This window comes from Trachurus trachurus (assembly GCF_905171665.1).
Source record: "Trachurus trachurus genome assembly, chromosome: 24".
Taxonomy (NCBI): domain Eukaryota; kingdom Metazoa; phylum Chordata; class Actinopteri; order Carangiformes; family Carangidae; genus Trachurus; species Trachurus trachurus.
The window spans coordinates 2,852,608-2,878,224 of NC_139910.1; the positions used below are offsets into that span (position 1 = coordinate 2,852,608).

At 38.6% G+C, this 25,617-nt stretch overlaps 1 protein-coding gene across 1 annotated transcript; it reads right to left on the minus strand.

The window, feature by feature from the left end:
• Nucleotides 1-4,834: 4,834 nt before the first annotated feature.
• Nucleotides 4,835-25,617, minus strand: pax1b (paired box 1b; the record flags this gene model as incomplete). The annotated part of the gene is made up of 7 exons (XM_084000181.1): nt 4,835-4,983; nt 11,274-11,371; nt 11,471-11,538; nt 13,421-13,548; nt 15,284-15,575; nt 16,742-17,094; nt 25,518-25,617. The coding sequence occupies 7 exons, from the start codon at nt 25,615-25,617 to the stop codon at nt 4,835-4,837; spliced, it is 1,188 nt and encodes a 395-aa protein (XP_083856307.1).

A 25,617-nucleotide genomic window follows, 5' to 3' on the forward strand; every position in this document is an offset into this window, starting at 1 on the left:
GGAAAGAGGTTAGTATTGAGTACAAATGAGACATTTTGACAAGAAGTAAGACAAGTATTCTGGGAAAGATTTGGGGTTTTTGCAGTGTGCATCCATGCAGCTCCATGTGCTTTCTGGTTGGTACGGTGGCCCTGAGAGCTCAAAACACAGATTCAGACAATAATATGTTTGGTCTCTCAGGGCCACCGTAGGTTGCTCAGAAAAACAACATCTGGGAATGTTTTGTGATATAAAAATTCACAAAAAAAAAAAGTTTTGAGTTGTCACTTTTTACTATTTCAAATGATGAGTGTTTCTCACTGCAAAAGCTCAAAACCTTTCCAAGAATATTTATCTTATTTCTTGTCAAAATGTCTCATTTCTAGTAAAAACTAAACTCTTTCCACTTTAAATAAGACTCATCACCTAAAAATGAACTTGTTTTTAGATCATTTTCACTTGTTTCAAACTAATTTTCACTTGAAATAAGTAGAAAAATCTGCCAGTGAAGGCAAGTTTTTTCTGCTTGTACTCACTGTAATAAGAAAGAAAAACTTGCTCCACTATCAGATTCTCCTACTCATTTCAAGTGAAAATATGCTTGAAAGAAGTAAAAAGTGTCTAAAAATAAGCTACTTTTAAATTATAATTAGATTTGTTTTGAGTAGAAATGACATTTTGACTAGAAATAAGACAAAGATTTTGAGTTTTTGCAGTGCTCTGATGAAGTCAAAGCTTCACAGGACGTTACAATAATCAATCATGTTTAATCTAGTGTCACATTTACAGTCACAGACGTTTTCCTCGTTCAGCTTTGACAGAAACATGAGCAGAAAAAAACAAATAACCCTTGATGATGATAGTCTTGATGGAGCCATGGGCCGTCGTTTCTTTATTGACTCATCACATCAATGGCGGAAAAACATTTCTGCATGAATTCATCTTATTTGCGTTTTTAAAACCGTCGTGTTTGATTAAGCCCTAGTACAACATTCCCATGCAGCAGCCCGTGGTGCATGATGGGATATCTAACTCAGGTGGCACTATCGCCGGCCGCCATCAGCAACAACTCAACAAAAAAAACACATTATCAACAAGGCGGAGACGAGCTGACAGGTGGAAGGTGTTGAGCCTGGGTGGCATCATGGACCACAGTCACATACTTCAGATGCATTTGTGTTTTCCTGTACGACTTGAACTCACCGCCCCCTCCTCCGTCTGTCAGCGTCCTTTTCATTACAGATGTTATCAGACGCTGAAACACACCGAGCCGCTTTCAGCCGGAAGGTGTCGAGGTGCTGAGATCTGTGGGAACCATCTGTGATCCGACACAGGGCGCGGTGCGTTCATGAACCTCCGGAACAACTGGGCTTTGATGTGCAAGTAGAGTTATCAGACGATCATTTCTGTGTTTTTTTTTATGCATCTGCATCAAGACAGAGGAAGGAATCTGATCTGTGATCTGTGGCTCTACGACAAAAATGCAATAAAATTGATCCTCACACTGATATCTAGTGTTTTTTTGAACAGGATGTCTACACGTCCATGTAACAACCGCCGCAAATACGCAGTTCACTCGTCATTCAAAAATAATGGACGCATCAAAAGAGCAGTGTGACGTTCATGGACATATTTGGTCGGCTACTAGCCTATGTTGTTGTTGTTCGTCTTCACAGGTGACACGTCACACGATAGATGTTCACCTGTACAGAGACCGTGTCCAGATGACGAGTTGTTAGGTAGTAGCATCGTAACTAAGACATTTTCCAGTATGTGAGGCATTCAGGGCCACATGTGATTTTCAGAGATGAGTAATGTTTCAGTTCACATGAGAAATATTGAGTTTCCGCTTTTTTTAGTAAGGTGTAATTACGCTTCGCTAAATCAAAACAGGTTGCAACTCAAACCACTAATTACCAGTTTATTTAGTTGTTTTTTTTAGCCAAAGCTAGCTGGTAAAAGTTTAAAGGTGTACAGAAAAGAAAATTGAATTTGAGCCCACTTTGGGTGATAAAATTAATGTGATAACTCATCTTTCAGACGTTGTAGGCCAAACTTTGTGCAAAATTCTATTTTTGAGTAAATCCGGGATGAAAGTGTGTATTTTTTTTTTCGCATTGGATAATGCAGGCGCACGGATTATACGTCAGCCTGTACACGATTCACCAGACACTGATATTGGATCCGTAATCCGTCATTCAACGTCTGAGACACGCACACACACACGGAGCTCGGTCTCGCCCCAAGCTTTGAATATCCCGCCCGCTCGATAACGACCAATCAAATTCGTTTTCCTCACTTGGGTAAACTCGTGTTGCAGCTCGTGACAACTCGGCGCGACAAACAGGACAAACGGCCATTTCTGTACACCTTTAAAGATCAACGTTTCATGTCTAAAACTCTGAAACATACTTAATTAATAATGTTAAAATATATGTATTTACAAAGAATAGAAATACCCCTTCACAAACTTGTAAACAGTGTGATGTATTTTGGGTGGCGGGGCTTAGCTGGAGGCAAAACATCTCAAACGGCTAGCTTGTAAAAGCTGATTAGCATGTTCTAACGACTGTTTATGCAAGAATGGGCGAAGAAAACGCATATTTTTGTGAAAATGTAAGTACACCCCGAGACAGTGAGTGTTATTTTAAAAAGTTGACTCCAGACCATCATATGTAGGTGAATTCTCAAAAAAAAAGCTAAGTCCTAAACAGATGGCGGGTCTGTTTATATTTTCCGCTAGCTCTTGTGAATGTAGGCTACCAAACCTCTCAAAGCCCCGGACTCACATCATGAGCATTAATTCTCGGCCGGACCACGACAAAAAAAAAAAAAGAGAGAAAGAAAAAAGAAGCCTAAGAAGGTAGGCTACTACAACATTAATAAACTTTATACTTGATATTCTAAGTTTAAATGGCACAGTGGTACAGAATAACAAGTTTGAAACTAGCTAGCACAAGCTACGAACTTGATTTGGTGGGATGGGCTAATACGGTGTTCATATTGTTGGGGAAACGTGACACTGAAAATGAAAATATTGAGAAACTGTTCACTAAGCTGATTAAGGTTACAGTAAAATAACAGATGAATCCCTTTATAATGAGCCTACAGCTGCTAACAAAGCAGAAACTAAGCTATGATAACATTAGCATGTGGATTACCTGCACAACAGGAAGTGATGCAGCAGGTGAGGTAAATTTCAGGTGGATTTAGAGTCTTATCGCTCATCATCACTGATATTATCTCTACACTATTAATTACTGACTTCTTGCACTGTTGACACCTCACACACACGCACACACTCTCAGATTCGTGACTGAGCGTCGTTGTGGTTTTTTTTGTGTGTGAACACTTGGCTGCCGTCTTTGTCAGTGTACCGTGGCCGAACACAAAGAGCTTCTCCTGCTAATAACAGCAAAACACCAAACTGGGTTTTGTGTAGCCGCCATGTCAGCATCACTTGTAAATTATGATGGATTAACTTGTCAAAGTCACAGAGTTGATTTTATCTGACGTTTCCTCAGATCATAAAAACAATTTCTTTGGGTATTATAGCCTACTGTTTTGTCTTTTAGTTGTTTCATGGTACCGTACAGTAGGCTGCAGGGTTTGAACACAGTTGTTAATGTAAATTAATGTAATCTAATTGGTTGGAGATTATTCTGGAGCATTTTTTACAAAATAGTTTTAAATTCTCTTTACACTCCGATTGCAACCAATTAGGCCTAATTAAATGTTTTTTCACAAAAGTCAGTCACCTGTGGGACAGACAATCCTGTAAAAACACCATCCATCATTGTGAATGCGACGTTAAAGTCAATTGGATCATGATGTGTCAAACTGCCGTCTCCCTCCTCTGCAAATACCGCTCTACTCAACGAGTTACGACCGCGGCAAAGACAACAGTGACCCAATGTAGCACATTGAAGTCTGGTAGGTGGTGATGTAGCTCTAAGCTAGATGGTTTATTATGATGTTAGGTGTTATTATTTCACGTGAATGAGCCGTGAGAAAAAGATGGAGGAATGTTAGCGATGCTGCACAGTGACACGCGACAGTAATTTGCGGAAAGCTGCGTCACTCACAATGGGATTACATCGAGTCGCGCCGCCAACGCTAAACAAGCACATGTGTAGCTATTTTCAAAATGGCCTGATAGAACCGTTTTCCAGAATTTCCATCCCTGCCTTCAACAATATGAAATTCCACTGAGACATTTATGTTATAAGATTGGGACTGAAAAACTCACAGCCGTTAGCTTAGCCCCATCAGTGTTAGCCTAGTTAGCTCATCCTACATCGCTAATGTTGCTCTGGTTGAATTAAAAGCCTAGAGCCTAATTTAGTTGGGCCTTGTTAATAAATATCTAATTGTTAGTAGCTTTAGTCCCAGTTAAACTAATGTCCCACTGATTATGCTAATGAGTTAAGATATTGTCCCGATTAGCAAATGCCCCGTTAAATGTTCCTTTAGCTTAGTCGTAGTTAGCTAGTTGACTGCGAACATGGCATCACCCTTGATGCTGGTAAATATTACATTTCTAAATGGGTTATTAGCTAGTCTAAATAATATTTGCTCTATAGGTATGTTGTAATTTCAATAGTAAATCCTGTGATTATCAGTTTTATGCTAATGTTTACAATGGCACATTTACGTAGCACAATAGTTCATCTTTAATGTACCTTAATAAAGGTTTTTCTATTTAAGTGATGATTGATGGACTTTCGTTAAAGCTGTGTGTTGAAATGGGCCTGACTGATTTAATGGTTGACGCAACAGTTGGAGACGTCGGGTACCTGAAGGCATCACTGTGACTGTGGGTGTATGATCGACTTCTGCTGTGATTACAGTGGATTCAGACGCTGGGTTTTGTGATTCTGGCAGCTCGCTGCGGTTTCACGCTCAGTCGACTTTGTTGTGCGGCACCGCCCGGTCGGTAGGTCGGTCGGTCTGTGGGAGCGATGATGATGATGAGGTCACACCGAGTCAACACGTTGGTTGGACCTGACGGAGATAAAGAAACGAGTGTGAAGAACAAGCAGAGAGACGTTGAAGCAGAACGTCAGAGCAACAGCAGCCAAACAGCAGGAGGTTTAAAGGTGCAGTGCTACCAGTCATCAAGAACCACATGTTTGTTTAATCCTGATGTTCAACTGCTTTGGTTTTTATTAGTGAACATCTGGATGTATCCGAGGTGGAAAGTTCAACCTGAAAGAAATGAGCTTCAAGAATTTAAACGATGTCCAATAATACAGATACAGCAAAACACAATAATATAATCAAACTGACATGTTGTTACTGGTTATTGTCTTTAGGTTTACATCTTTATTATGATGCAAGAATAACAACTTAACACAGTAAAATAAGTTTTGACCACATCAAACAGGACACAAGTTGAGTTAAACGATAAATGGGCGTCAATAGTTTTTCACTGTGACCTTTTCAAACAGCATCGAGCGTCTTCATGTTGAATTATGGGAGTTTTTCTTTCACTGCTCAGCCTCTGTTTTGTTAATTAACAGAAAAATCTTCAACACGACTGCAACAACAAGTGGAAAACTTTTCCATTCAGTCATTATTACATTATTACAGAGCAGAAGGAACAGGCATTTAATCCAAAGGAAAATGTTACGTGAAGCCTCTTTAATGACTCCTCCATCTGACTGTGTTTTAGACTCCATATTTGTAGTTCTTTATGTTGTGTTTCTATTGTCAATGATTCTCCAGATACGGTATGTTGCTGCAGATTTCACAGTCATCAGGGACCAGAGCAACAAACCAGAAGACCAGGATAAAACAGCAGAGAACCAGGATAAAAACCAGAAAATGAAAAGAACATAATCATGGGGAATGCATATGTAAATGTAGGTGTGGGGTTTTATGTTTCTATGTATTTGTGGGTGTAAGAAATGTGGGAATGCATGTAAATGTAGGCCTATGTAATATATGGTCAAGGACACACTCCTGTGGTCCTTTTTCCTGACTGTCTTCACCTTCTTGAGGCTGTATGTATGAAATGGTGAAAACAATTTTCCTGTAAAGGACAAATAAATTAATCTAATCTAATCTAAACCAGGATAAAACACCAGAGAACCAAGATAAAACATCAGGGAATCAGGATAAAACAATAGAGAAACAGGATGAAACGACATAAAACCAAGATAAAACAACAGAAAACCAGGATAAAACAACAGAAAACCAGGATAAAACGACAGAAAACCAGGATAAAACAACAGGGAACAAAGATAAAACAGCAGAAAACCAGGATAAAACAACAGAAAACCAGGATAAAAACAAGAAAACCAGGATAAAACAACAGAGAACCAGGATAAAACAACAGAAAACCAGGATAAAACAACAGAAAACCAGGATAAAACAGCAGAAACTCAGGATAAAACAACAGAAAACCAGGATAAAACGGCAGAAAACCAGGATAAAACAACAGAAAACCAGGATAAAACAACAGAACCAGGATAAAACAGCAGAAAACCGGGATAAAATGTCAAAAAACCAGGATAAAACAGCAGAAAACCGGGATAAAACGTCAGAAAACCAGGATAAAACCAAGAGAACCAGGATAAAACACAGAAAACCAGGATAACAGAGCAGAGAACGAGGTCTTAAATAACTTCCTGTTGCCTCCAGTTGAACAATGAGCTGTGTTTGTTCTGTCACTCAGCGTCTCTCCGGTCGTCCAGGTGTCGATGTCGCTCTGTGTTTACTCTGTTTACTCGGAGCTTTGACTCGGAGCTCTTTGCTGTCGGCTCATCTTCTCCTTCCTCTTCTCTTCTCTTCCTCTTCTCTTCTCCTCCTTAAACCTGCAGGAAGCTTCACCTGATCCTCGACAGGAGAAGCTGCTAATGAGCCTGAAACTGGAGCTTCTCCACTGAAACTCTTCAGATTCTTTACCATGACCAAGCACAGAAGAAAAAAAAACTCCAGTGAATTTATCTTCACATGTTTTCTTGAATATCTCTTGAATTCTTGTCCAGCACATAAAACATTTCATTATAGATGTTTTACAATAAAAGATATGTGTTGATAGGAGAAGTTATGAGTTCTGACAATAAAACTTTATTAAATGTTTGTATACAGTTTATAAACAATGTTGGGACAATGTTATAGATTATTATAAATGTGTTAAATACAGTAATTTAACCTTTTTTAATAATTTAATTGAAGAAATGTAAACTATTTACCACTTTTAATTACTTTTCAGTGCCATTAATTTGATTTTAATTACTCAAACTACCTAATGACCATGTCTCAATCTTGTTATTTTGTTTTAAGATCCCTAATTTATATGTTTTTTATATTATTATTATTATATATTTGATCTATAATATTATTTTCCATTTAGTTTTAATGTTTTGAAGAAATGTTATTGTGTTTGATTCTCGTCTAGAGGTGTGACGGCTTTAGATCGTTAATGTAAAGTGAAATCCAACACTGAGCAGGTTCAAACATCATTTCAATTACATTTAAAGTTGTTATCATTATTGTAAAATCCTCTTTTTCTCTTTTTGACCCATGTGTGTGACACCATGAACAGATACAAGATCCACATGTAAAAATATCTTTTTATTCTCATTATAATTATCATACAGGTAAAAGCCAGTGAATTAGAATATTTTGAAAAACTTGATTTATTTCAGTAATTGCATTCAAAAGGTGTAACTTGTACATTATATTTATTCATTGCACACAGACTGATGCATTCAAATGTTTATTTCATTTAATTTTGATGATTTGAAGTGGCAACAAATGAAAATCCAAAATTCCGTGTGTCACAAAATTAGAATATTACTTAAGGCTAATACAAAAAAGGGATTTTTAGAAATGTTGGCCAACTGAAAAGTATGAAAATGAAAAATATGAGCATGTACAATACTCAATACTTGGTTGGAGCTCCTTTTGCCTCAATTACTGCGTTAATGCGGCGTGGCATGGAGTCGATGAGTTTCTGGCACTGCTCAGGTGTTATGAGAGCCCAGGTTGCTCTGATAGTGGCCTTCAACTCTTCTGCGTTTTTGGGTCTGGCATTCTGCATCTTCCTTTTCACAATACCCCACAGATTTTCTATGGGGCTAAGGTCAGGGGAGTTGGCTGGCCAATTTAGAACAGAAATACCATGGTCCGTAAACCAGGCACGGGTAGATTTTGCGCTGTGTGCAGGCGCCAAGTCCTGTTGGAACTTGAAATCTCCATCTCCATAGAGCAGGTCAGCAGCAGGAAGCATGAAGTGCTCTAAAACTTGCTGGTATACGGCTGCGTTGACCCTGGATCTCAGGAAACAGAGTGGACCGACACCAGCAGATGACATGGCACCCCAAACCATCACTGATGGTGGAAACTTTACACTTTACTTTACACTTTCCTGAGATCCAGGGTCAACGCAGCCGTATACCAGCAAGTTTTAGAGCACTTCATGCTTCCTGCTGCTGACCTGCTCTATGGAGATGGAGATTTCAAGTTCCAACAGGACTTGGCGCCTGCACACAGCGCAAAATCTACCCGTGCCTGGTTTACGGACCATGGTATTTCTGTTCTAAATTGGCCAGCCAACTCCCCTGACCTTAGCCCCATAGAAAATCTGTGGGGTATTGTGAAAAGGAAGATGCAGAATGCCAGACCCAAAAACGCAGAAGAGTTGAAGGCCACTATCAGAGCAACCTGGGCTCTCATAACACCTGAGCAGTGCCAGAAACTCATCGACTCCATGCCACGCCGCATTAACGCAGTAATTGAGGCAAAAGGAGCTCCAACCAAGTATTGAGTATTGTACATGCTCATATTTTTCATTTTCATACTTTTCAGTTGGCCAACATTTCTAAAAATCCCTTTTTTGTATTAGCCTTAAGTAATATTCTAATTTTGTGACACACGGAATTTTGGATTTTCATTTGTTGCCACTTCAAATCATCAAAATTAAATGAAATAAACATTTGAATGCATCAGTCTGTGTGCAATGAATAAATATAATGTACAAGTTACACCTTTTGAATGCAATTACTGAAATAAATCAAGTTTTTCAAAATATTCTAATTCACTGGCTTTTACCTGTATATACAAACATCTGTCGTCCTTCTCTGCTCTCACATCTGGAAAACTCTTCCCACTGAGATTCATTATTAAATCTTTTTTATTATCAAGCACATTTATATTAAAAAAAATATACTCACAGCTCTGACGAGATATTTTACAGGACGATAAACTCCCAATGTAAAAAAATTAAACATTTTTTCATATGCACGGTAAAAAAAAAAACAGATGCAACTGTTTGAACCTTCATCTCATCCTTGTCCCAGTTCAGGATAGTTTCCTAACGTCTGACAGTCTTTGAACGTCTCACGCTGTCCTCAGAGTGTTGTCATGAGGCTGAAGATTATCTGTGAGGATGTTTGTTCAGAGGTTTCCTGTCCTCTGGAAGAAAAAAACCAACAAAAAATAATGATTATCATTCAATAATAAAAGAAAACATTGAATTAACAGTAAAATATCTGTTGTTGTAACAAGCTACGGAAGCTGAGAAAGGCCAAATATGTTTTTAACCTACTAAGAGAAGATTCATTGATTAAATATCTTGTAATCATGAGAAAGGGAAGCTAAATTAACCTAATGTAACAAGATTATTATTCTTCATGCTGGTATGTTGTTTAAAGGGATAGTTCAACATTTTAAATTGTCCCATTGCCATAATCCCTATAGTCATAGCAGTAGGTTTGTTACCTTTAATTGTCGGTGCAAGATATTTTTAGAACGGCGGAGCAGAGCCGTGAGCTGCTCAGAGCTACGCTACAGAGCGGAGGATAATGGGATTTCTTGGTTTCCCTCATCAAACTCATCAAATACACAATCCAACAACTCCACAACGCTCTGGTGGACAAGTTGTGAGCTGCACATTCACCACGCTATGAGATAATAACACAACGTTACCACACAGAGTTGTTTTAGAGGGAAATACAGAGACTGTTGATGAAAAACTGTCCCTGAAGGCAACGCGCATCAGCGGTTTTGCATGAATTTCCCTCTAAAACAACTCTGTGTGGTAACGTTGTGTTATTATCTCATAGTGTGGTGAATGTGCAGCTCACAACTTGTCCACCAGAGCGTTGTGGAGTTGTTGGATTGTGTATTTGATGAGTTTGATGAGGGAAACCAAGAAATCCCATGAGCCTCCGTAGTGTAGCTCTGAGCAGCTCACGGCTCTGCTCCGCCGTTCTAAAAACAGCTTGCACCGACAATTAAAGGCAACGAACCTACTGCTATGACTATAGGGATTATGGCAATGGGCCAATTTGACAAAATGTTGAACTATCCCTTCAAAAATATCTTTGTGAGTATGGCCTCTCTGGGCTTCCGTACCAACTGGAGCTGAATGTAAAGCTCAATACAGTATAATACACACGGTTCATCACATAGAGACATGAAGAGACAAAGTGTTTCTGTCCAGTTTAAACCTGCAGCTGCTGAACTGAGGCGACGCCACCGATACTGATCTGATTTAACCATGTTTATTGATCGGTATCTGTGTTCATGAGGCTCGAAACAGCTGGAAATCCACCCTGCAAACAACGACGACTGCTGTTTTAAAAACTCAGATTTTTGATACGAATCATTAAAACGACATTAAAGCTATCAGTAAGCGATCCGGTGGTTTTGTCTAACTTCTTGTCAGCAGATGGAGTTAGCAGTCCCCGCCCTCGTCCCTACGTCACCACATTCACGCGCATCCCTTGGCTGCACACACAGAGAGGACCGCCCCTTTATGCCGTTCTCTCTCCTCATTGGATAAAGGTTGTAGGATACAAGGAAAGTTTTCTCCTCGGCTTACAGCAGAGCAGAGTGACTGACAGACCCGTGTTTCAGACCAAACACTCTATATAAGTGATTGCTGTCGGAAGATACAACTATTTAAGACTTATATTAACACAAATATTCCGCTTACTTCTGCTTTAACTGATGAGATAATTATTGTAGTTTCTTGTTTTATAAGAATATATGTTTTTTTTTTTGTTGAATCCTCACTGTCTGCTTTGTTTGCATCGTCACTCGCAGCAGATATGAAGCATTCAATCATCTGGGTTTTTTATGCCTCATGTGCAAAAATACGACTAAACTGAGACGTTTTTTTTCTCTCTGGTGTAAAACTCTGCTGTGACCTGGATTCACCTCAGCTGCTCTAACGGGTTTTTACAGATTCAAACTCTGGATGGTTTTTACATTTGCAGGTTGATTTTCAGGCCAAGACACAAACTGAATCTGGATCAGAGCTTCATGGTTCCTGGTCTCACCTTCTCTTTGTGAGAGTTTGAAAGACGTCGTGATGTGGAAGTCCGAGGCGTCCAGTGGAGCAGCGGAGCCGGGGTGAGGACTCGGACCAGGGCCGAGGCTGGAGGCCGGAGGCTGCCAGTGGGGTCCAGTGTTCATGTAGCTGCCGCCTGCTGCTGCTGCTGCTGCTGCTGCTGCTCCTCCTGCTCCTCCTCCGTACGAACTGAACTGGTTCGGTGAAGAATAGGCACAAGCTGAGACGTAGCCGGACAGAGAGGACGACGACGTCTGGAGGGAAAATAAGAAACATCATGAGGAAACAGAGAAGTTTTTAACAGAAACCAACCAACAGTGTTTAGTTTTCTGTTGGACTGTGACTGTGTCCTCACATCCCATAATAGGCTACTCCAGCTTTACAAAAGGGTCCACACTCTTCACAAATAACATTGACACTAGAAATAAACGTCCAGATAGGTCCTCAATTTAAAAAATTGTTGTCAAATCAACTAAATTTCACACATTCACAAATTCACACATTTCAAAAAATTTTCCCTGAATTAAAAAATTTGGCCAAAAAAATCTTCGCCTTTCAAAAAAATGTTTATAAATGAAAACATGAGCATCCTCACAATTTTCCTTATTTTACAAAAACTACATCAATTTACAAAAAAAATATAAAAGTGTGCAAATTTTGGGAAAATTACCAAAACATCTACATTTATAAAACTCCGCTTACATTGTAAAATTTCATATTTAAACGTTTAGAAATGTAATTTTTCCCAAAAAGTCTTCACTTTCTAAAAAATCTTTTATTTCCATAGTGACTCTGGTGTTACAATAGGCTACTGTCCAAAAACATCCCCTTTTTTTCAAAGACGCCTTAAATTTTCAAAAAAATTCCACATTTTCAAAAAAATTCCATTTTTGTTTTAAAATTGAAGGCGTCTTTGAAAGAACGCCTTTTGTATGTAAATGTATTTAATTACATTTTTCTTTATTCCAACGTCCTCATGTCATCTTCTCAAATATAAAAGTGTCCTCACTCACATCTTCATCTTTCAGTCTTTAAATTCCCCAAATTTCCTGTTTTTTTTCCCTGTAACTTTCCAAAACCACTTAAAGGACCAGTCAGTAGAGTTTTAGTGGTGGACATCCCCCCTCCCCCCGACTCCCACCTCCCTGTCCAGACATGTAGGAGACGCTCTCTGGTCTCAGGTGTTTGGTTTGTCCTTCCTGGGCTACTGTAGTTTAACAAAGACGCATCAAAACCCAGCGGCTAACCATGATAATTACCACCATCATCATCATCATCATCATTATTTCCTGCGCGCTGTCTCTTTAAATCCAAATAACTTTTCTTCACTTCACTTTAAAACCTTCAGAGGTCTCTAAATTAAAGATTCCAACGGCCCTTAAACGCACCACAGCTTCTGCCACAGACCAACAGCTGGACCACATCAGCCCAGTGTGTGTAGCTACACAATAAACCACCGGTAACCGTGGCAACCAGGAGGAGCACCTCCACCGCTCCTTAAAGCAGAAGTGAGTGGTCCGGTCGTTTTGGCTAATGCTGCGTTCCAGGTAGGCTTTTGAAATCGTAAATTACAGCTCCAAGTCACAACTTACGACTTTGTAGCGTTCCAGGCAACCCACTCGTGTTTCTCCGACCTGTTTTACCTGTGAAAGTCACTATAACGGCCACTCGTAACTTCTGACCCGTGAACTCGTACCAGATCGAACTGGTACCACTTCACGGTCGGAAAAATACGAGTTTCCTTGAACGCACCATAACAGTCCTCGTCCCTACGTCGCCACATTCACGGCATCCCTTGGCTGCACACACAGCCCTGCATGCCGTTCTCTCTCCTCATTGGATAAAAACTGTAGGATACGATAAATGTTTTCTCCTTGACTCAGAGCAGAGCAGAGGGACTGGGAGACCCGTGTTTCAGTCCAAACACTCTATGTAAGTGATTGCTGTCAGAAGATATAACTATTTAAGACTTATATTAACACAAATATATCACTCACTTCTGCTTTAATAAACTGCATGTAAAGTTAAATATGAATCACAGCAGCAGCATCCAGGTCGGTTCATGACTGACGATGATGATGATGATGATGATGATGATGACGATGATGATGATGATGAAGATGATGAAGGTCTTACCTGCTGTGAGTATTTGAAGTCCGGGTCGTTGGCGGTTTTCTCGGCTGCGTTGATCCCGGCGGGGAACGCTCTGCTGCTCCCGGCGCTCCAGTCCTCCACTTTACCTGAGTGAGCTGCAGAATGAAACTCTGTTAGGATCAATAACACACACTGATCAGGTATTGATTTGATATTAGTGAATCTATGGATCAGCTACAGTCTGTCATACTTTAATTACACTTTTACCCTGTTAGAATAACCTGTAATAACAAGTCCAATTTGAATAATTAAAAAAAACACATAGAATAATAGAGAACAATGTAAATTTACTGTAAAAAGCTGTTTGGTTGCTTAAACATTTTATTATTATTATAATATTTTAAATGTGGAAGTCAAACTGTTCATGACAGAAAATTACATCATTTTACTTTCTGAACATTTTGAAAATTGTTAAACATTAATTTTCCGACTTTATAAAAGTTTATAAGAGACATGAAACAGATTAATGAGCAATAGATGTAACTATAATATTCATGTCAGAGTTTTAGTTGACTGTGTTTCATGTGAGGAGCTGCTGCTTCATCTCTCTAATTAAAGTTCACATTTTGTTTGTGTTGGTATTTGTCAGTTTGTATTTTAATAATTAAAGTGTAAACAAATAAAACCAATAAAACAGGTTCTCTCTCTGAGTAAAAAGTCGAACGTAAAAAACAAACAGTTTTATTTCCACCACAGCTTCATTATTAACAGATGTTGCTGATGTTTGTTTGATCTCAGTTTCTTCTGCAGGAAAACGATTTTGACAAAACTTGTTTAATTCTCTTCTCATGAATCTGCTGCAGAGTTTAGTTTTTTACATTTCAGTCTTCAGATGAAAAATCTGAAGTTTTTATTTTTTTTATTTTTTTTATTTTATGAATGAAACATTTTTCTGCCATAAAGGTTTATTCACAACAAACTATCCTTTAGTGAGTGTGGTGGTTTTAAACAGGATGAGGTTTGACTCTAGTGAAGTTTCATCATGTGAGTCTGAGTCTTTCTTCAGTTTGTCGATGTTCAACATCTGGACGAACTGAAACTGACTTTTCTTTTTAAGCTTTTTCACATTTTCATGAAGCTGTTTGTTCTGATTCTCTGTCGTCACCTTTTTTTTTTCCTGCTGCTTTGAAAACGTCTCTAACAGTTCAGCGAGAGAAAAACACGTGACTGAGGATTTTCACATAAACTATAAATTATGAAAAAGACTTTCAGTCACATTTCACAGCAAACTTGAGTTAAAACTATATCACATAATCATATATAACAATAAAATCACAATCTATTGGTTATATAAGACAAACTGTCCAGATGTGATTCACGTTATTAAATAACAATAATAATTATTATCAAAATGTTCAGTGACTGTTTGGATTGAAATGTTTATTTATAACTAATATTTTCAGTAGATTTCATTCTAGTTTCAGTCTCTTCAGCTTCAACTCTGTGTTTTCTTTTTTTTCTTATTTCCACACAAATAGTTCAGGATTTAGCCTGTTTATTTTCTTGATCAGAGTTTATTCTACAGAAACACCTAAAAATAAATGCCAGGCCTGGATTTTTTTTTTTTTTTTTTTATGATTGATAGCTATATTATTTATTTAGATTTTGTTTGATTTATTTATTTATTATATTTTATTTCTAACAGTGCTCATGTCTCAGTTGGCCTCAGAATAATAAACATTTAATATCTTTGAATTAACTTTACAGATCTCTTTTTTTCTTTTCTTTTTTTTACTATATATAATGTTTTATTTATATAGGTCTATATCGCCTATATCTGATATATATTAGCCAATAAATCACTAATGGAACACGTGAGGGTTGGACCTCCAGAGCTGCACCGACCTGCCGGCTCCATGAAGGCCCTGATGCCCAGGATGTTGTGCCAGTTCCGGGGCAGAGCGACGTGTCCTCCCGGTCCACCGCTGCTGCTGCTGCCGGTCCCGGTCCTGGTGCCGGGGGCTCCCAGTCCGAGCCCGGTCCCGGTGTAGGTCTGGTAGGACGGGTGGTGGTACATGTGTCCGTACTGCAGCTGCAGGGCCGGACTCGGACCGTGGACCAGCGGCTTGGTGTCGGCGCCGGTCGGACTCGAACCCGGACCCAGCTTGTTCCTGAGGATCCGGCTGATGGAGCTCACCTGCAACAACTCTGGTCAACAAGCTGCAGTCTGACCTAAAACTACACAAGTCACTTTTCGGAGCATGATGTAGCCTATCCTCTTTTCTTTTCTTTTTTTTTTTTATCTCATTGCTTTTATTTACTTACATATTTATTCTGAACTTGCAGGAAAATTTGCTCTGGGAGTTTTTAATTTCTCCTTTTTAAAGGGAAAACGGGAGAAGCAAAAGCTGATCTAGTCCCGCCCCCGTTACCCACAGAATGAAACCTTCATCATGATCTTTTATTTTTACATTTTGACGTAACATTTTCTTTTACTTACATTTTGACATAACATGTTACAACAGTAGGCAGCTATTTCAATTATGTGTTTTTAGTTTAATGCTTTTACTTTCATGCAACTGCAACTCTTTCTCTTGTTTTATGTGTTTGTGTTGTTGTTTTTAACCCTCAGGTAGCCTAACCCCTGGACATTTTTGTCCACCTGGCACTCATTTCCAGAACTGAAATGGATAAAGCTATTTTAAAAATTCTTTTTTTTATTTTGTTGACATAGTTGTGTCTAAAGTTTTCACCGAGGGAATTTTGGATATCTCTTTTTATCACTCTGTAAATGAGAAAATACTGTCAATACCGTAAAAAAAAAAAAAAAAAAAAAAAAAAATCATATTTCGCCATATGAATAAAATGTTGTATGAATAATATATCAACAATCTACTCAGAAAAAAACCTGCAGAATATAATACAGACTGGGAAAAAAAACAAAAACATTATTATTATTTTTTTTTTTTTAATCAATGAAAATAGAGAACTCCTGTGCTGTTGCTGCAACAACAACTGGCCAGGAAGGGGTTAAAACATTTTGTAACCCATGTCAAAAGTGATTTTTATGATAGGTCAAGATCCATCCAGCCTTATATGTATCACAAAAACTTTGGGAGTAACTGATGTCTAAATGTCTCTTACTATTAGTTGAAATGTTTGTCCAGGGGTAAAAAAAAATGAAGGTTAAAGTCCTGTTTCTGCTGCTTGTTCGACTCTCGGCTGTTAACCCGAAAACTAAAAACTAGTCAACCCTTAGGTATACATAAAGTAACCTGAACCTGAAGCTGGACCTGGACCTGGACCTGGACCTGGACCTGGACCTGGACCTGGACCTGGACCTGCAGCTGGACCTGGACTCACCGACGGGACGTTGTACTTGTCGCAGACCGCGTCGCTCAGCAGCCGGTCCCGGATCTCCCAGGCGAAGACCCCCGGGTCCTGCAGCTTGTAGCCCCGGATGCAGCGCACCACGGCCGGGGTGGTGACGCGCGGCTTGCTGCCCCCGATGGCCCCGGGCAGCACCGAGCCGGTCTCCTGGTACCGGGCCAGGATCTTGGACACGCAGCCGTGGCTCACGCGCAGCTGGCGGCTGATGTCACACGGCCTCATGCCGAGCTGCGCGAGCTCCACGATGCGGACTCGGACCGGGTTCGGCAGCGGGCGGCCGTTTACGAAGACCCCGCCGAGCTGGTTCACCTCCCCGAAGCTCTGCTCTACAAACACACACACACACACACACACACACACACACACACACACACACACACACACACACACACACACACACACACGGGGTTCACCACCGCAGTCTGCAGGGCCTCACTCAGGTAACATGGTTTTTAAATTATAATATATAATGAGAAATATTCAACCAACCACATCAAACTGTGGCTGAAGCTAAAAATATGAGTCATTTTAACTGATAAAAAGGTTAAATAGTTAAAAATAATAATAATTTTAAAAACAAAGAATAAATTGATCAGTTGACAGATTGTTTAATTAAACTTTTTATTTTCACACAGACAGAAACAGAGCCGCTGATAAAATGTTATAAAAACTGAACAATTAGCCTAAATAAAAAAGTGAAGTCAGACGCTGAATCTGTTACTTTAGATTTTATTTATAGTTACATTAAAGTGTTGAAGCTAAAAGTATGAGTCATTTTAACTGATAAAAAGGTACAAAGGTGATAAAAACTGAACAATTAAGTGAGTGAGTAATTAATAAAAGTAATTGGTGAATTTAGTTTAGACACTGAATCTGTTGCTTTAGATTTTATTCATATTTACATTAAAGTGTTGAAGAGTTTTTCTAGTTATGACTGAAATAAACTGTAGGTTTAATAATAATAATAATTTAATTACAGTGTTTTCTAGGTCATTTTTCTGTTGTTGCTCCAGATGGTTTTAGTTTTTTAGTGAGTTTTAAGTTTCAAAGAGAAAGAAATAAAAACTGTGAAATCAATCAACTAACTAACAAACCAATCAATCAATAACATTAATGATCAGAAACATGTGATTCAGCAGCAGTTGAAGCTTCAGACCTCAACACTTCTACTTTTTTGGTTTTAACAGTGAATAAAGTTCAACAGATTCAAATGAATCAATTCTCAACTCAGACTGAGACTGATCATTGATTATTGATTATATTGACATATCGCCTCCTCCTCTCTTGAAGCTGAAGTTTCATTTCATTTTGATTCATTTCATTCATGGTTTCATTCTACACATGGTTGCACATATTATATTTACATAATGTAGCTACACATCGTCACCATGAATGAAAAGGCTACCTGCTCCTCTCTGTTGTTATAGTTACACTGTCTTACTTCAACACCAGTATTATTCTCTGTTTCAAAATATTAAAGATGATGATGATGATTTTCTCCCTTCTTTTTCTCTTTCTCCTTCTTCTTTTTTGTAGACGCTTATCTTTTCTTTTTTAAACATTTTCTTAAACTGAGACGTAGGCTACTTGTAACCTACAACTTTTCAGTCCCTTGCTTTGTGAATGTCATAAAGTTTTACACCTGCAACAGAAATACACATTTGTTTGAAGCTTAACCTCGCAAATGTTTAAAATCCAGCTTCAATCTGTTTTATCCTCTTCCTCCAGTTTGAACAAGTTTTGTAAATGTCCTGTTAATGATCTGTTCTTTTGCTTTAAACATTATTTTTAGGGTCTGTAGTTCTATTGTATCGGCCACTTTCAATTCAACAAACCTGTAGGAAAAAAAAATCTAATTTCTGAAAACAGATTCAACTTTTTCAGCTTTAACTCAGTTTGCAGCAGAAATGAGCCGAACAAAATAGCAGTGGACACTACTCGTCTATCTATCTGTTTCTCTTTCTCCTTCTTCTTTTTTGTAGATACTTATCTTTTCTTTTTTAAACATTTTCTTAAACTGAGACATACTTGTACAACTTTTCAATTCCTTGCTTTGTGAATGCCATAAAGTTTTACACCTGCAACAGAAATACACATTTGTTTTAAGCTTAACCTCGTAAATGAATGTTTAAAATCCAGCTTCAATCTGTTTTATCCTCTTCCTCCAGTTTAAACAAGGTTTGGTAATGATCTGTTCTTTTGCTTTAAACATTATCTTTAGGGTCTGTAGTTCTATTCTATCGGCCATTTTCAACAAACCTGCAGAAATAAAAAAAAATAAAAAAAATCTAATTTCTGAAAACGGATTCAACTTTTTCAGCTTTAACTCAGTTTCCTGTGTCTCTCTGTGTCTCTCTGTGTGTGTGTGTGTGTGTCTGTGTGTCCTTCATGTGTGTGTGTAAAGTTGAGATTCGATCCTCTCACCCATCAGCTGCTGCCGTCCACTGCGCCACCTCGTCACCATCCAACACCTCGACTGAACTGGAGCTTCACAGTCTGAATCCATCATCATCATCCTCATCATCATCATCATCATTACATCATCATCATCATCGTCTCCTCCTCTTCCTCCTCCTCCGCGTCATCACTTCCTGTTTGCAGCAGACGCCCAGAAGAACGAGGTTTCCCTGCAGGACCTGAACGCATCATTCAGACACACACTGCTGCTGCTGCTGCTGCTGCTGCGGCTGCTTCAGGGACGTCGGGACAAACCAGGACTGGAAACTCAGAGTGGAGCAGAGAGACGCCTGAAGAGAGAGAGAGAGGAAGGAGGGAGAGAGAGAAGGAGGAACAGAAAGGGAGGGAGGTAGAGAGACCAACAGACTTCAGGCCTATTGCTCTTACTTCTATCTTAGGAAAATGTTTTGAGAGAGTTATAAGCAGACAAATTACAGCGTCAGTTTCTAACAGTTTAGATCATCTCCAGTTTGCTTACAAAAGTCAGAGGGGAACTGATGACGCAACTGTCAGTATGTTCCACACCCTGTCAAAGCACCTACAAGCCCCCTCCCACCTTGCTAGGGCCCTATTTATCGATTTTACCTCTGCCTTTAACAGCATGCAGATTCACATCCTGCTGCAGAGACTTATCGACATAGGAGTAAACGGTGGTATTATCCACCTTGTTAGGGACTTCCTCTCTGACCGCCCTCAACAGGTCCTGGTTAACAATACTCGGTCCGACATCACTGTGCTTAACACCGGCGCCCCGCAGGGGACCATTTTATCCCCATTACTTTTTTCCATATACACAAACGAATTCCAATTAGATCTGGAAAAGTTTCGTTTGTTCAAGTATGCAGATGATATGGCCCTGGTTGCCTTATTAAAGAAGGGGGACATAGTCGGAGAGGAAGTATATAGAGCACATGTGTCATCTCTCCAAAAGTGGTGTGATGAAAGTTCCTTAGAGATCAATGTAACAAAAACTCAGGAACTTGTCTTTCATGAAAAGGACCCTGTGCAGCCCCTTATAATTAGGGGACAAATTGTAGAGGTAGTAGACAAGTTCAAATATCTAGGTACATATATTGATTGTAACCTAAATTTCAGTGAAAACACAGACCATATTTTTAAAATCTGTAACCAACGTCTCCATCTACTGCGCAAGCTCAACTCCTTTAGAGTGAGTAAGCACATTATGGAAACAGTTTATAAGAACCTGATAGAGGGCATTCTAACTTTCAACATGGCAATGTGGTACGGTAATCTAAATAGTAAAGGAAGAAGCAAGCTGCAGAGAATAGTAAACCTTGCCTCAAAAATCATAGGGACAAGACAGAAACAATTAAGTTGTATGTACGATGAAGTGCTTAGGAAAAAAGCTGTCAAAATAGCAAATGATCCCTCTCATCCACTCAATAGGGAGTTTGAACTTCTTCCCTCTGGTAGACGTTATAAAGTACCAAGGGCAAATCGTAATATTTTTAAAAATTCTTTTATTCCTAATGCAATTGGGGCACTGAACACCATGCCCCGTTGATGCGTTGATGCGTTGATGTGTTGTAATGTAACTGCCACTGCTGTCCTGCTTTTTGCCATGAAGATGTCTGTGTGTAAGTGTTGTTGTTGCTGTTGTTGTCCTGCTTGTTGTTGCTGTTATTGTCCTGCTTCTTGTTGTTTTTTTATGAGACCAAAGACAAATTTCCACATCGTGGACAAATAAAACTAACTAACTAACTAACTAACTCCTCCTCCTCTTTGTCTCTTCGTTCTGTTGTTTTTTGTCTTTTTGAACTGAGGCTCAGTGACAGAAACTGTTTCAGTCACTGAACTCAGCTGTCGAACCTTCCTCCTCCTCCTCCTCCTCCTCTTTCTTTCTTCTCCTCCTCCTTCTTGTTCTTCCTCTTTCTTTCTCCTCTTCCTTCTTGCTCCTCTTCCTCCTTCTTCCTCTTTCCTTCTCCTCCTCCTCCTCCTCCTTCTTGTTCTTCCTCTTTCTTTCTCCTCCTCTTCCTCCTTGCTCCTCTTCCTCCTTGCTCATCTTTCTTGCTCCTCCTCCTCCTCTTCCTCCACTTTCTCCTCCTCCTTCTTCTTCCTCTATCTTTCTCCTCCTCCTCCTTTTATTGCTCCTCTTCCTCCTCCTCCTCTTCTTGCTTCTCTTCCTCCCTCCTCTTTCTTCCTCCTCCACACTCCAGCCTCACCTGTGCAAACTCTTCTCCTTCTCTTTGTTCTTCCTCTTTCTTTCTTTCTTTCTTTCTTTCTTTCTTTCTTTCTTTCTTTCTTTTTCCTTCCTCCTCCTCCTCGCTTGCTCCTCTTCCTCCTCCTTCTTCTTCCCCCTCTTCCTCTTTCTTTCTTCCTCCTCCTCCACTTCCTCCTCCTCCACACCCCAGCCTCACCTGTGCAAACTCTTCTCCTTCTCCTTGTTCTTCCTCCTTTTCCTTCTTCTTCTTCTTCTTCTTCTTCTTCTTCTTCTTCTTCTTCTTCTTCTTCTTCTTCTTCTTCTTCTTCTTCTTCTCCAACGCTTTCTTCCTCTCCTCCTCCTCCTCCTCCTCCTCCTCCTCACTGAGCTGCAGCTCCTGTTGAACTCTGCTCGGTGTGTTTCTGTATTTCTGATGCGGTGGCGCCTCCTTCTGGTCGTTTCTCTGCGTTACACTTCCTGACGTCATGACGTCATCCACCGGGCCTCCTCCACTCAGCTGATCCCAGTTCAGCATCATCATCAACCTCCGCTCAGGTAAAGATGGAAACTTTCTCCACAGGGACAAATAACAAGAGAAAAAAATAAAATAATGAAAAAATAATAATGATATTAGTAAGTTTGCATATAGTTGAAATTACAAAATATGCAATTCCCTTCTTTTTCTTTTTTTTTTAGGAAGTTACACACAGTTTCCTGCAGAGCTTTTCAAAATAAATGAGGACTTCTCATAAAATCTAATGACGCTTCTTGTTTTGTCTTTATTCTTTAGTCTTTATTATTAACCCTGTATAACCCTGAGTCTGACTGTGACTGCAGTTCCTCCGTCAGACAGCAGGTGGCGCTCTGAGCTCAGAGTTGAACTGATAAAACAGGTTAAAGCTGCTGCGAGGAAGTTTCCACATAATAAATTAAACAAAATTATGTTTCTGAGTTTATATCAAATATCAGATTTTTATTAAAAACGTTTTTAACAATTTTATTAGGAAATTCAAAACGACAGAATTGAAAAACACAAAACAATTAAACTCAGAGTCATGTTATTGTTTCTGAATGTAACTGGATTTGTTTTTTTTTAATGTAATTTCTATTTTATTCTACTTTCAATAATTTTACATTTGTTATTTGTTTCGTTTAAATATTTTCTTTGTTTTTTATGCTCATTTATTTAATTTATTTTGTCTTTAATCATTATGAAGTAGATTTCCATTGTATTTATTTTATTTTCCATTTTATTTTTGTATTTCAAATTTCAGATACATTTTATCATCGTTTATATTTCTTCTTTATTGTTTGCCAAAAATGAATTCTGTTTTATATATATATATATATATTATTTCACTTATCATCTTATTTTCATTTTGATATCTTTATATTTACATATTTGATTTTTATTTCTATTTATGTTTGACTTTTCTGCATGTTTTTATTTATTTAGATCTATTAGAATTCTATAGGCTATATTAAATCTATCACATCAATTAAATTAACTTTTATTTCTCATTTTAAACAGTTCCTACCGTCATCACTGCTACATTATTAAATCTGGGTTTCAAGGTCAGGATCAGGATCGCATTCATTGTCATTGTACAATAAGAGAAAATATACAATTAAATCATGTTTTCTCCTGCAAAGTTCTTGATACATGAAACATAATCAGCTCTAAAACAAATACACAAACACTAATAACTAATATATGAAAGTTAAAAGATAAAAACAAATTGTACATTATGTGTTTAAAAGTGAAAAGTAACAGAGGAAACGGGTTCAACTGTGTGTGGTCATGAATATAGAAGAAAGTCTATTGAAGCTGCAGCCGGAAAACCATGACAACTCCCAGCAGCCTCACATGTATTCCCAACTGTGTGTGTGTGTGTGTGTGTGTGTGTGTGTGTGTGTGTGTGTGTGTGTGTGTGTGTGTGTGTGTGTGTGTGTGTGTGTGTGTGTGTGTGTGTGTGTGTTTCAGGCCATTATAAAGTGTTCAGGGGGAATAAATGGGATAAACGTGGAGGCTGCTCGTCTTTGTGCAGCATCGGCCGGTCGTGTGTTTGTTTGCAGAGTCTGACGACCACCCAGCAGGCTGCAACACACACACACACACACACACACACACACACACACACACACACACACACACACACACACACACACACACACACACAAAACCAAACTCTGCCTCCTAAAAACAAGAGAAACTCACCAGACGTCGGTTTTTATATCGACTGTTGGAGAGAAAGAAGAAAATAATGAGACAAATATTATAGATCAATACATTAGATAGATAGATAGATAGATAGATAGATAGATAGATAGATAGATAGATAGATAGATAGATAGATAGATAGATAGATAGATAGATAGATAGCATTACACACGGTGACGATAACAACATATAGGATAAGAATATAAAGAACAAACTATACATAATAAAATAGCAAGATAGCAATAAAATGTAATGTACAAAAGTATATAAATCTAATTGGCAGTGTTGATTTTAGTGCAAAGTAAAAAATGTGCGGTGTGTGTAACTGTGTATAAAATAAAGTGCGTAGTGACTGTGAGCTATGAGCAGAGTTTTTTAGCTGTTATTATTATACAGTGTGGTGAGGATCAGACAAAGTGAAAATGTCTTTAAAGACAATGTTTTTATGTTTCTTTTATGTGCATGTATGCACACGTTTACAGTTTTTTTCAATTGCTAACAAGCAGTGGTCGAAACTGAAGTCCCATTTTTAAAACTCTTAACACAGTTTGCAAAACACAAGTCCATGTGGACCAAACTGTGAAGCACTTTTCATTGCTTTCACACAAAATGCATTGAGTGACCACAGTCACCAAAATTCATGGAATCTTTTCTCAGTTACTAGTTCACCACCTGCAAAACACTAGACTTTTACAGCACATTTTTCAAATACTGACACACTTTGTTCAAAACAGTTAAAAACACAATCAAAACAGAATTATGGGAGGGATAGAGGGAGGGAGGGAGGGGGGGGGCGTGGGGAATTTCTGTTGCAGGAACATTGAAATCTATAAAAAATCAAATCAAACATATTTTATTGAATAAAATAAATAAAAATATTATGCAACTCCAAACACAGGTGAGGTTAGTTTCCAGCTCAAGACCGATCCAGGTGATCTGTGTTTGGCCTCATTAGAAACCATATAAAAGAGGGGGAGAGGGGGGGGCTTCTTGTTTTTTCTTTGGAAATATGGATCAAAGAGCACCAATTGGGGAGAGAGAAGAGGAAGGAGAGGAAGACCAGGAGTTGTTTTTTTTTTTTTTTTACTTACATTATCTCTTGATTTGTGTTCTATACCTGCATTTTGACGTAAATTGCTGCATTCCTGATTCATTCTTGTTGCAATATATTATCTAGAACACTCAAAGTGCAAATATATTGCAGTATTTATTTTATAATAAAACTGATTTACTGATTTTGAAAAAAAAATCATTCAAACTTCAAAGATCAAATTAATTTGAAGTAATGTTCTTTGTTGTTAGTGTTTTGTAGTTCAGTGTGCTAAGAGTGACAGTGTTTGTTTCCAAAGTGATACTATGTGCTAGTGTTGTGGTTGAATGAGCTTATTTTGAGACATGTATGAAGTGTTTTGTTGGTGAGGCACCGTTTTGGGGAAGAGATTAACTGTTTAGCTGAGATGCCTGATGGAAATGCTGGCTGTGTTAAGAGTTTTGAACAGGTGACTTCAGTTTCGACCACTGCTTGTTAGCAATTGAAAAAAACTGTAAGAAAAATGTCCACTGATATGTGCAGGGGACAATAAAGGTTTTCTGAATCTGAATCTGAATCTGAATGTTCAGTTTTATTTGACCGACGGTTCGGTTCATTCAACAAAATGTTGAATTTATAGGACAAAGTAGAAGAAAGAAACAGAATCTGATTCTCACATGAAAAGTCTAAATAACTGATCATTTTCTCCTGATCGACAGATGAATCATCTCTGTTCTCTGGCAAAGTGTCAATAAAGTTTGAACTGAATCAGTTCAATAAAGAATCAGAGCAGGTTCAGCATGAAGATGGAAACAGGAAGCAGCTGAGTGGACGTGTTCATCATGTCTGGTTGCCACGGTGACGACAGCAGGTTTAGTACCAGACACCAGAACCAGGAGCTTTAGGATCTGATCCAGGACCAGAGGCCTCAACATCTGGATGAGGATGGAGATGTTGGTGCAGATGTTTGAAGGAAACAT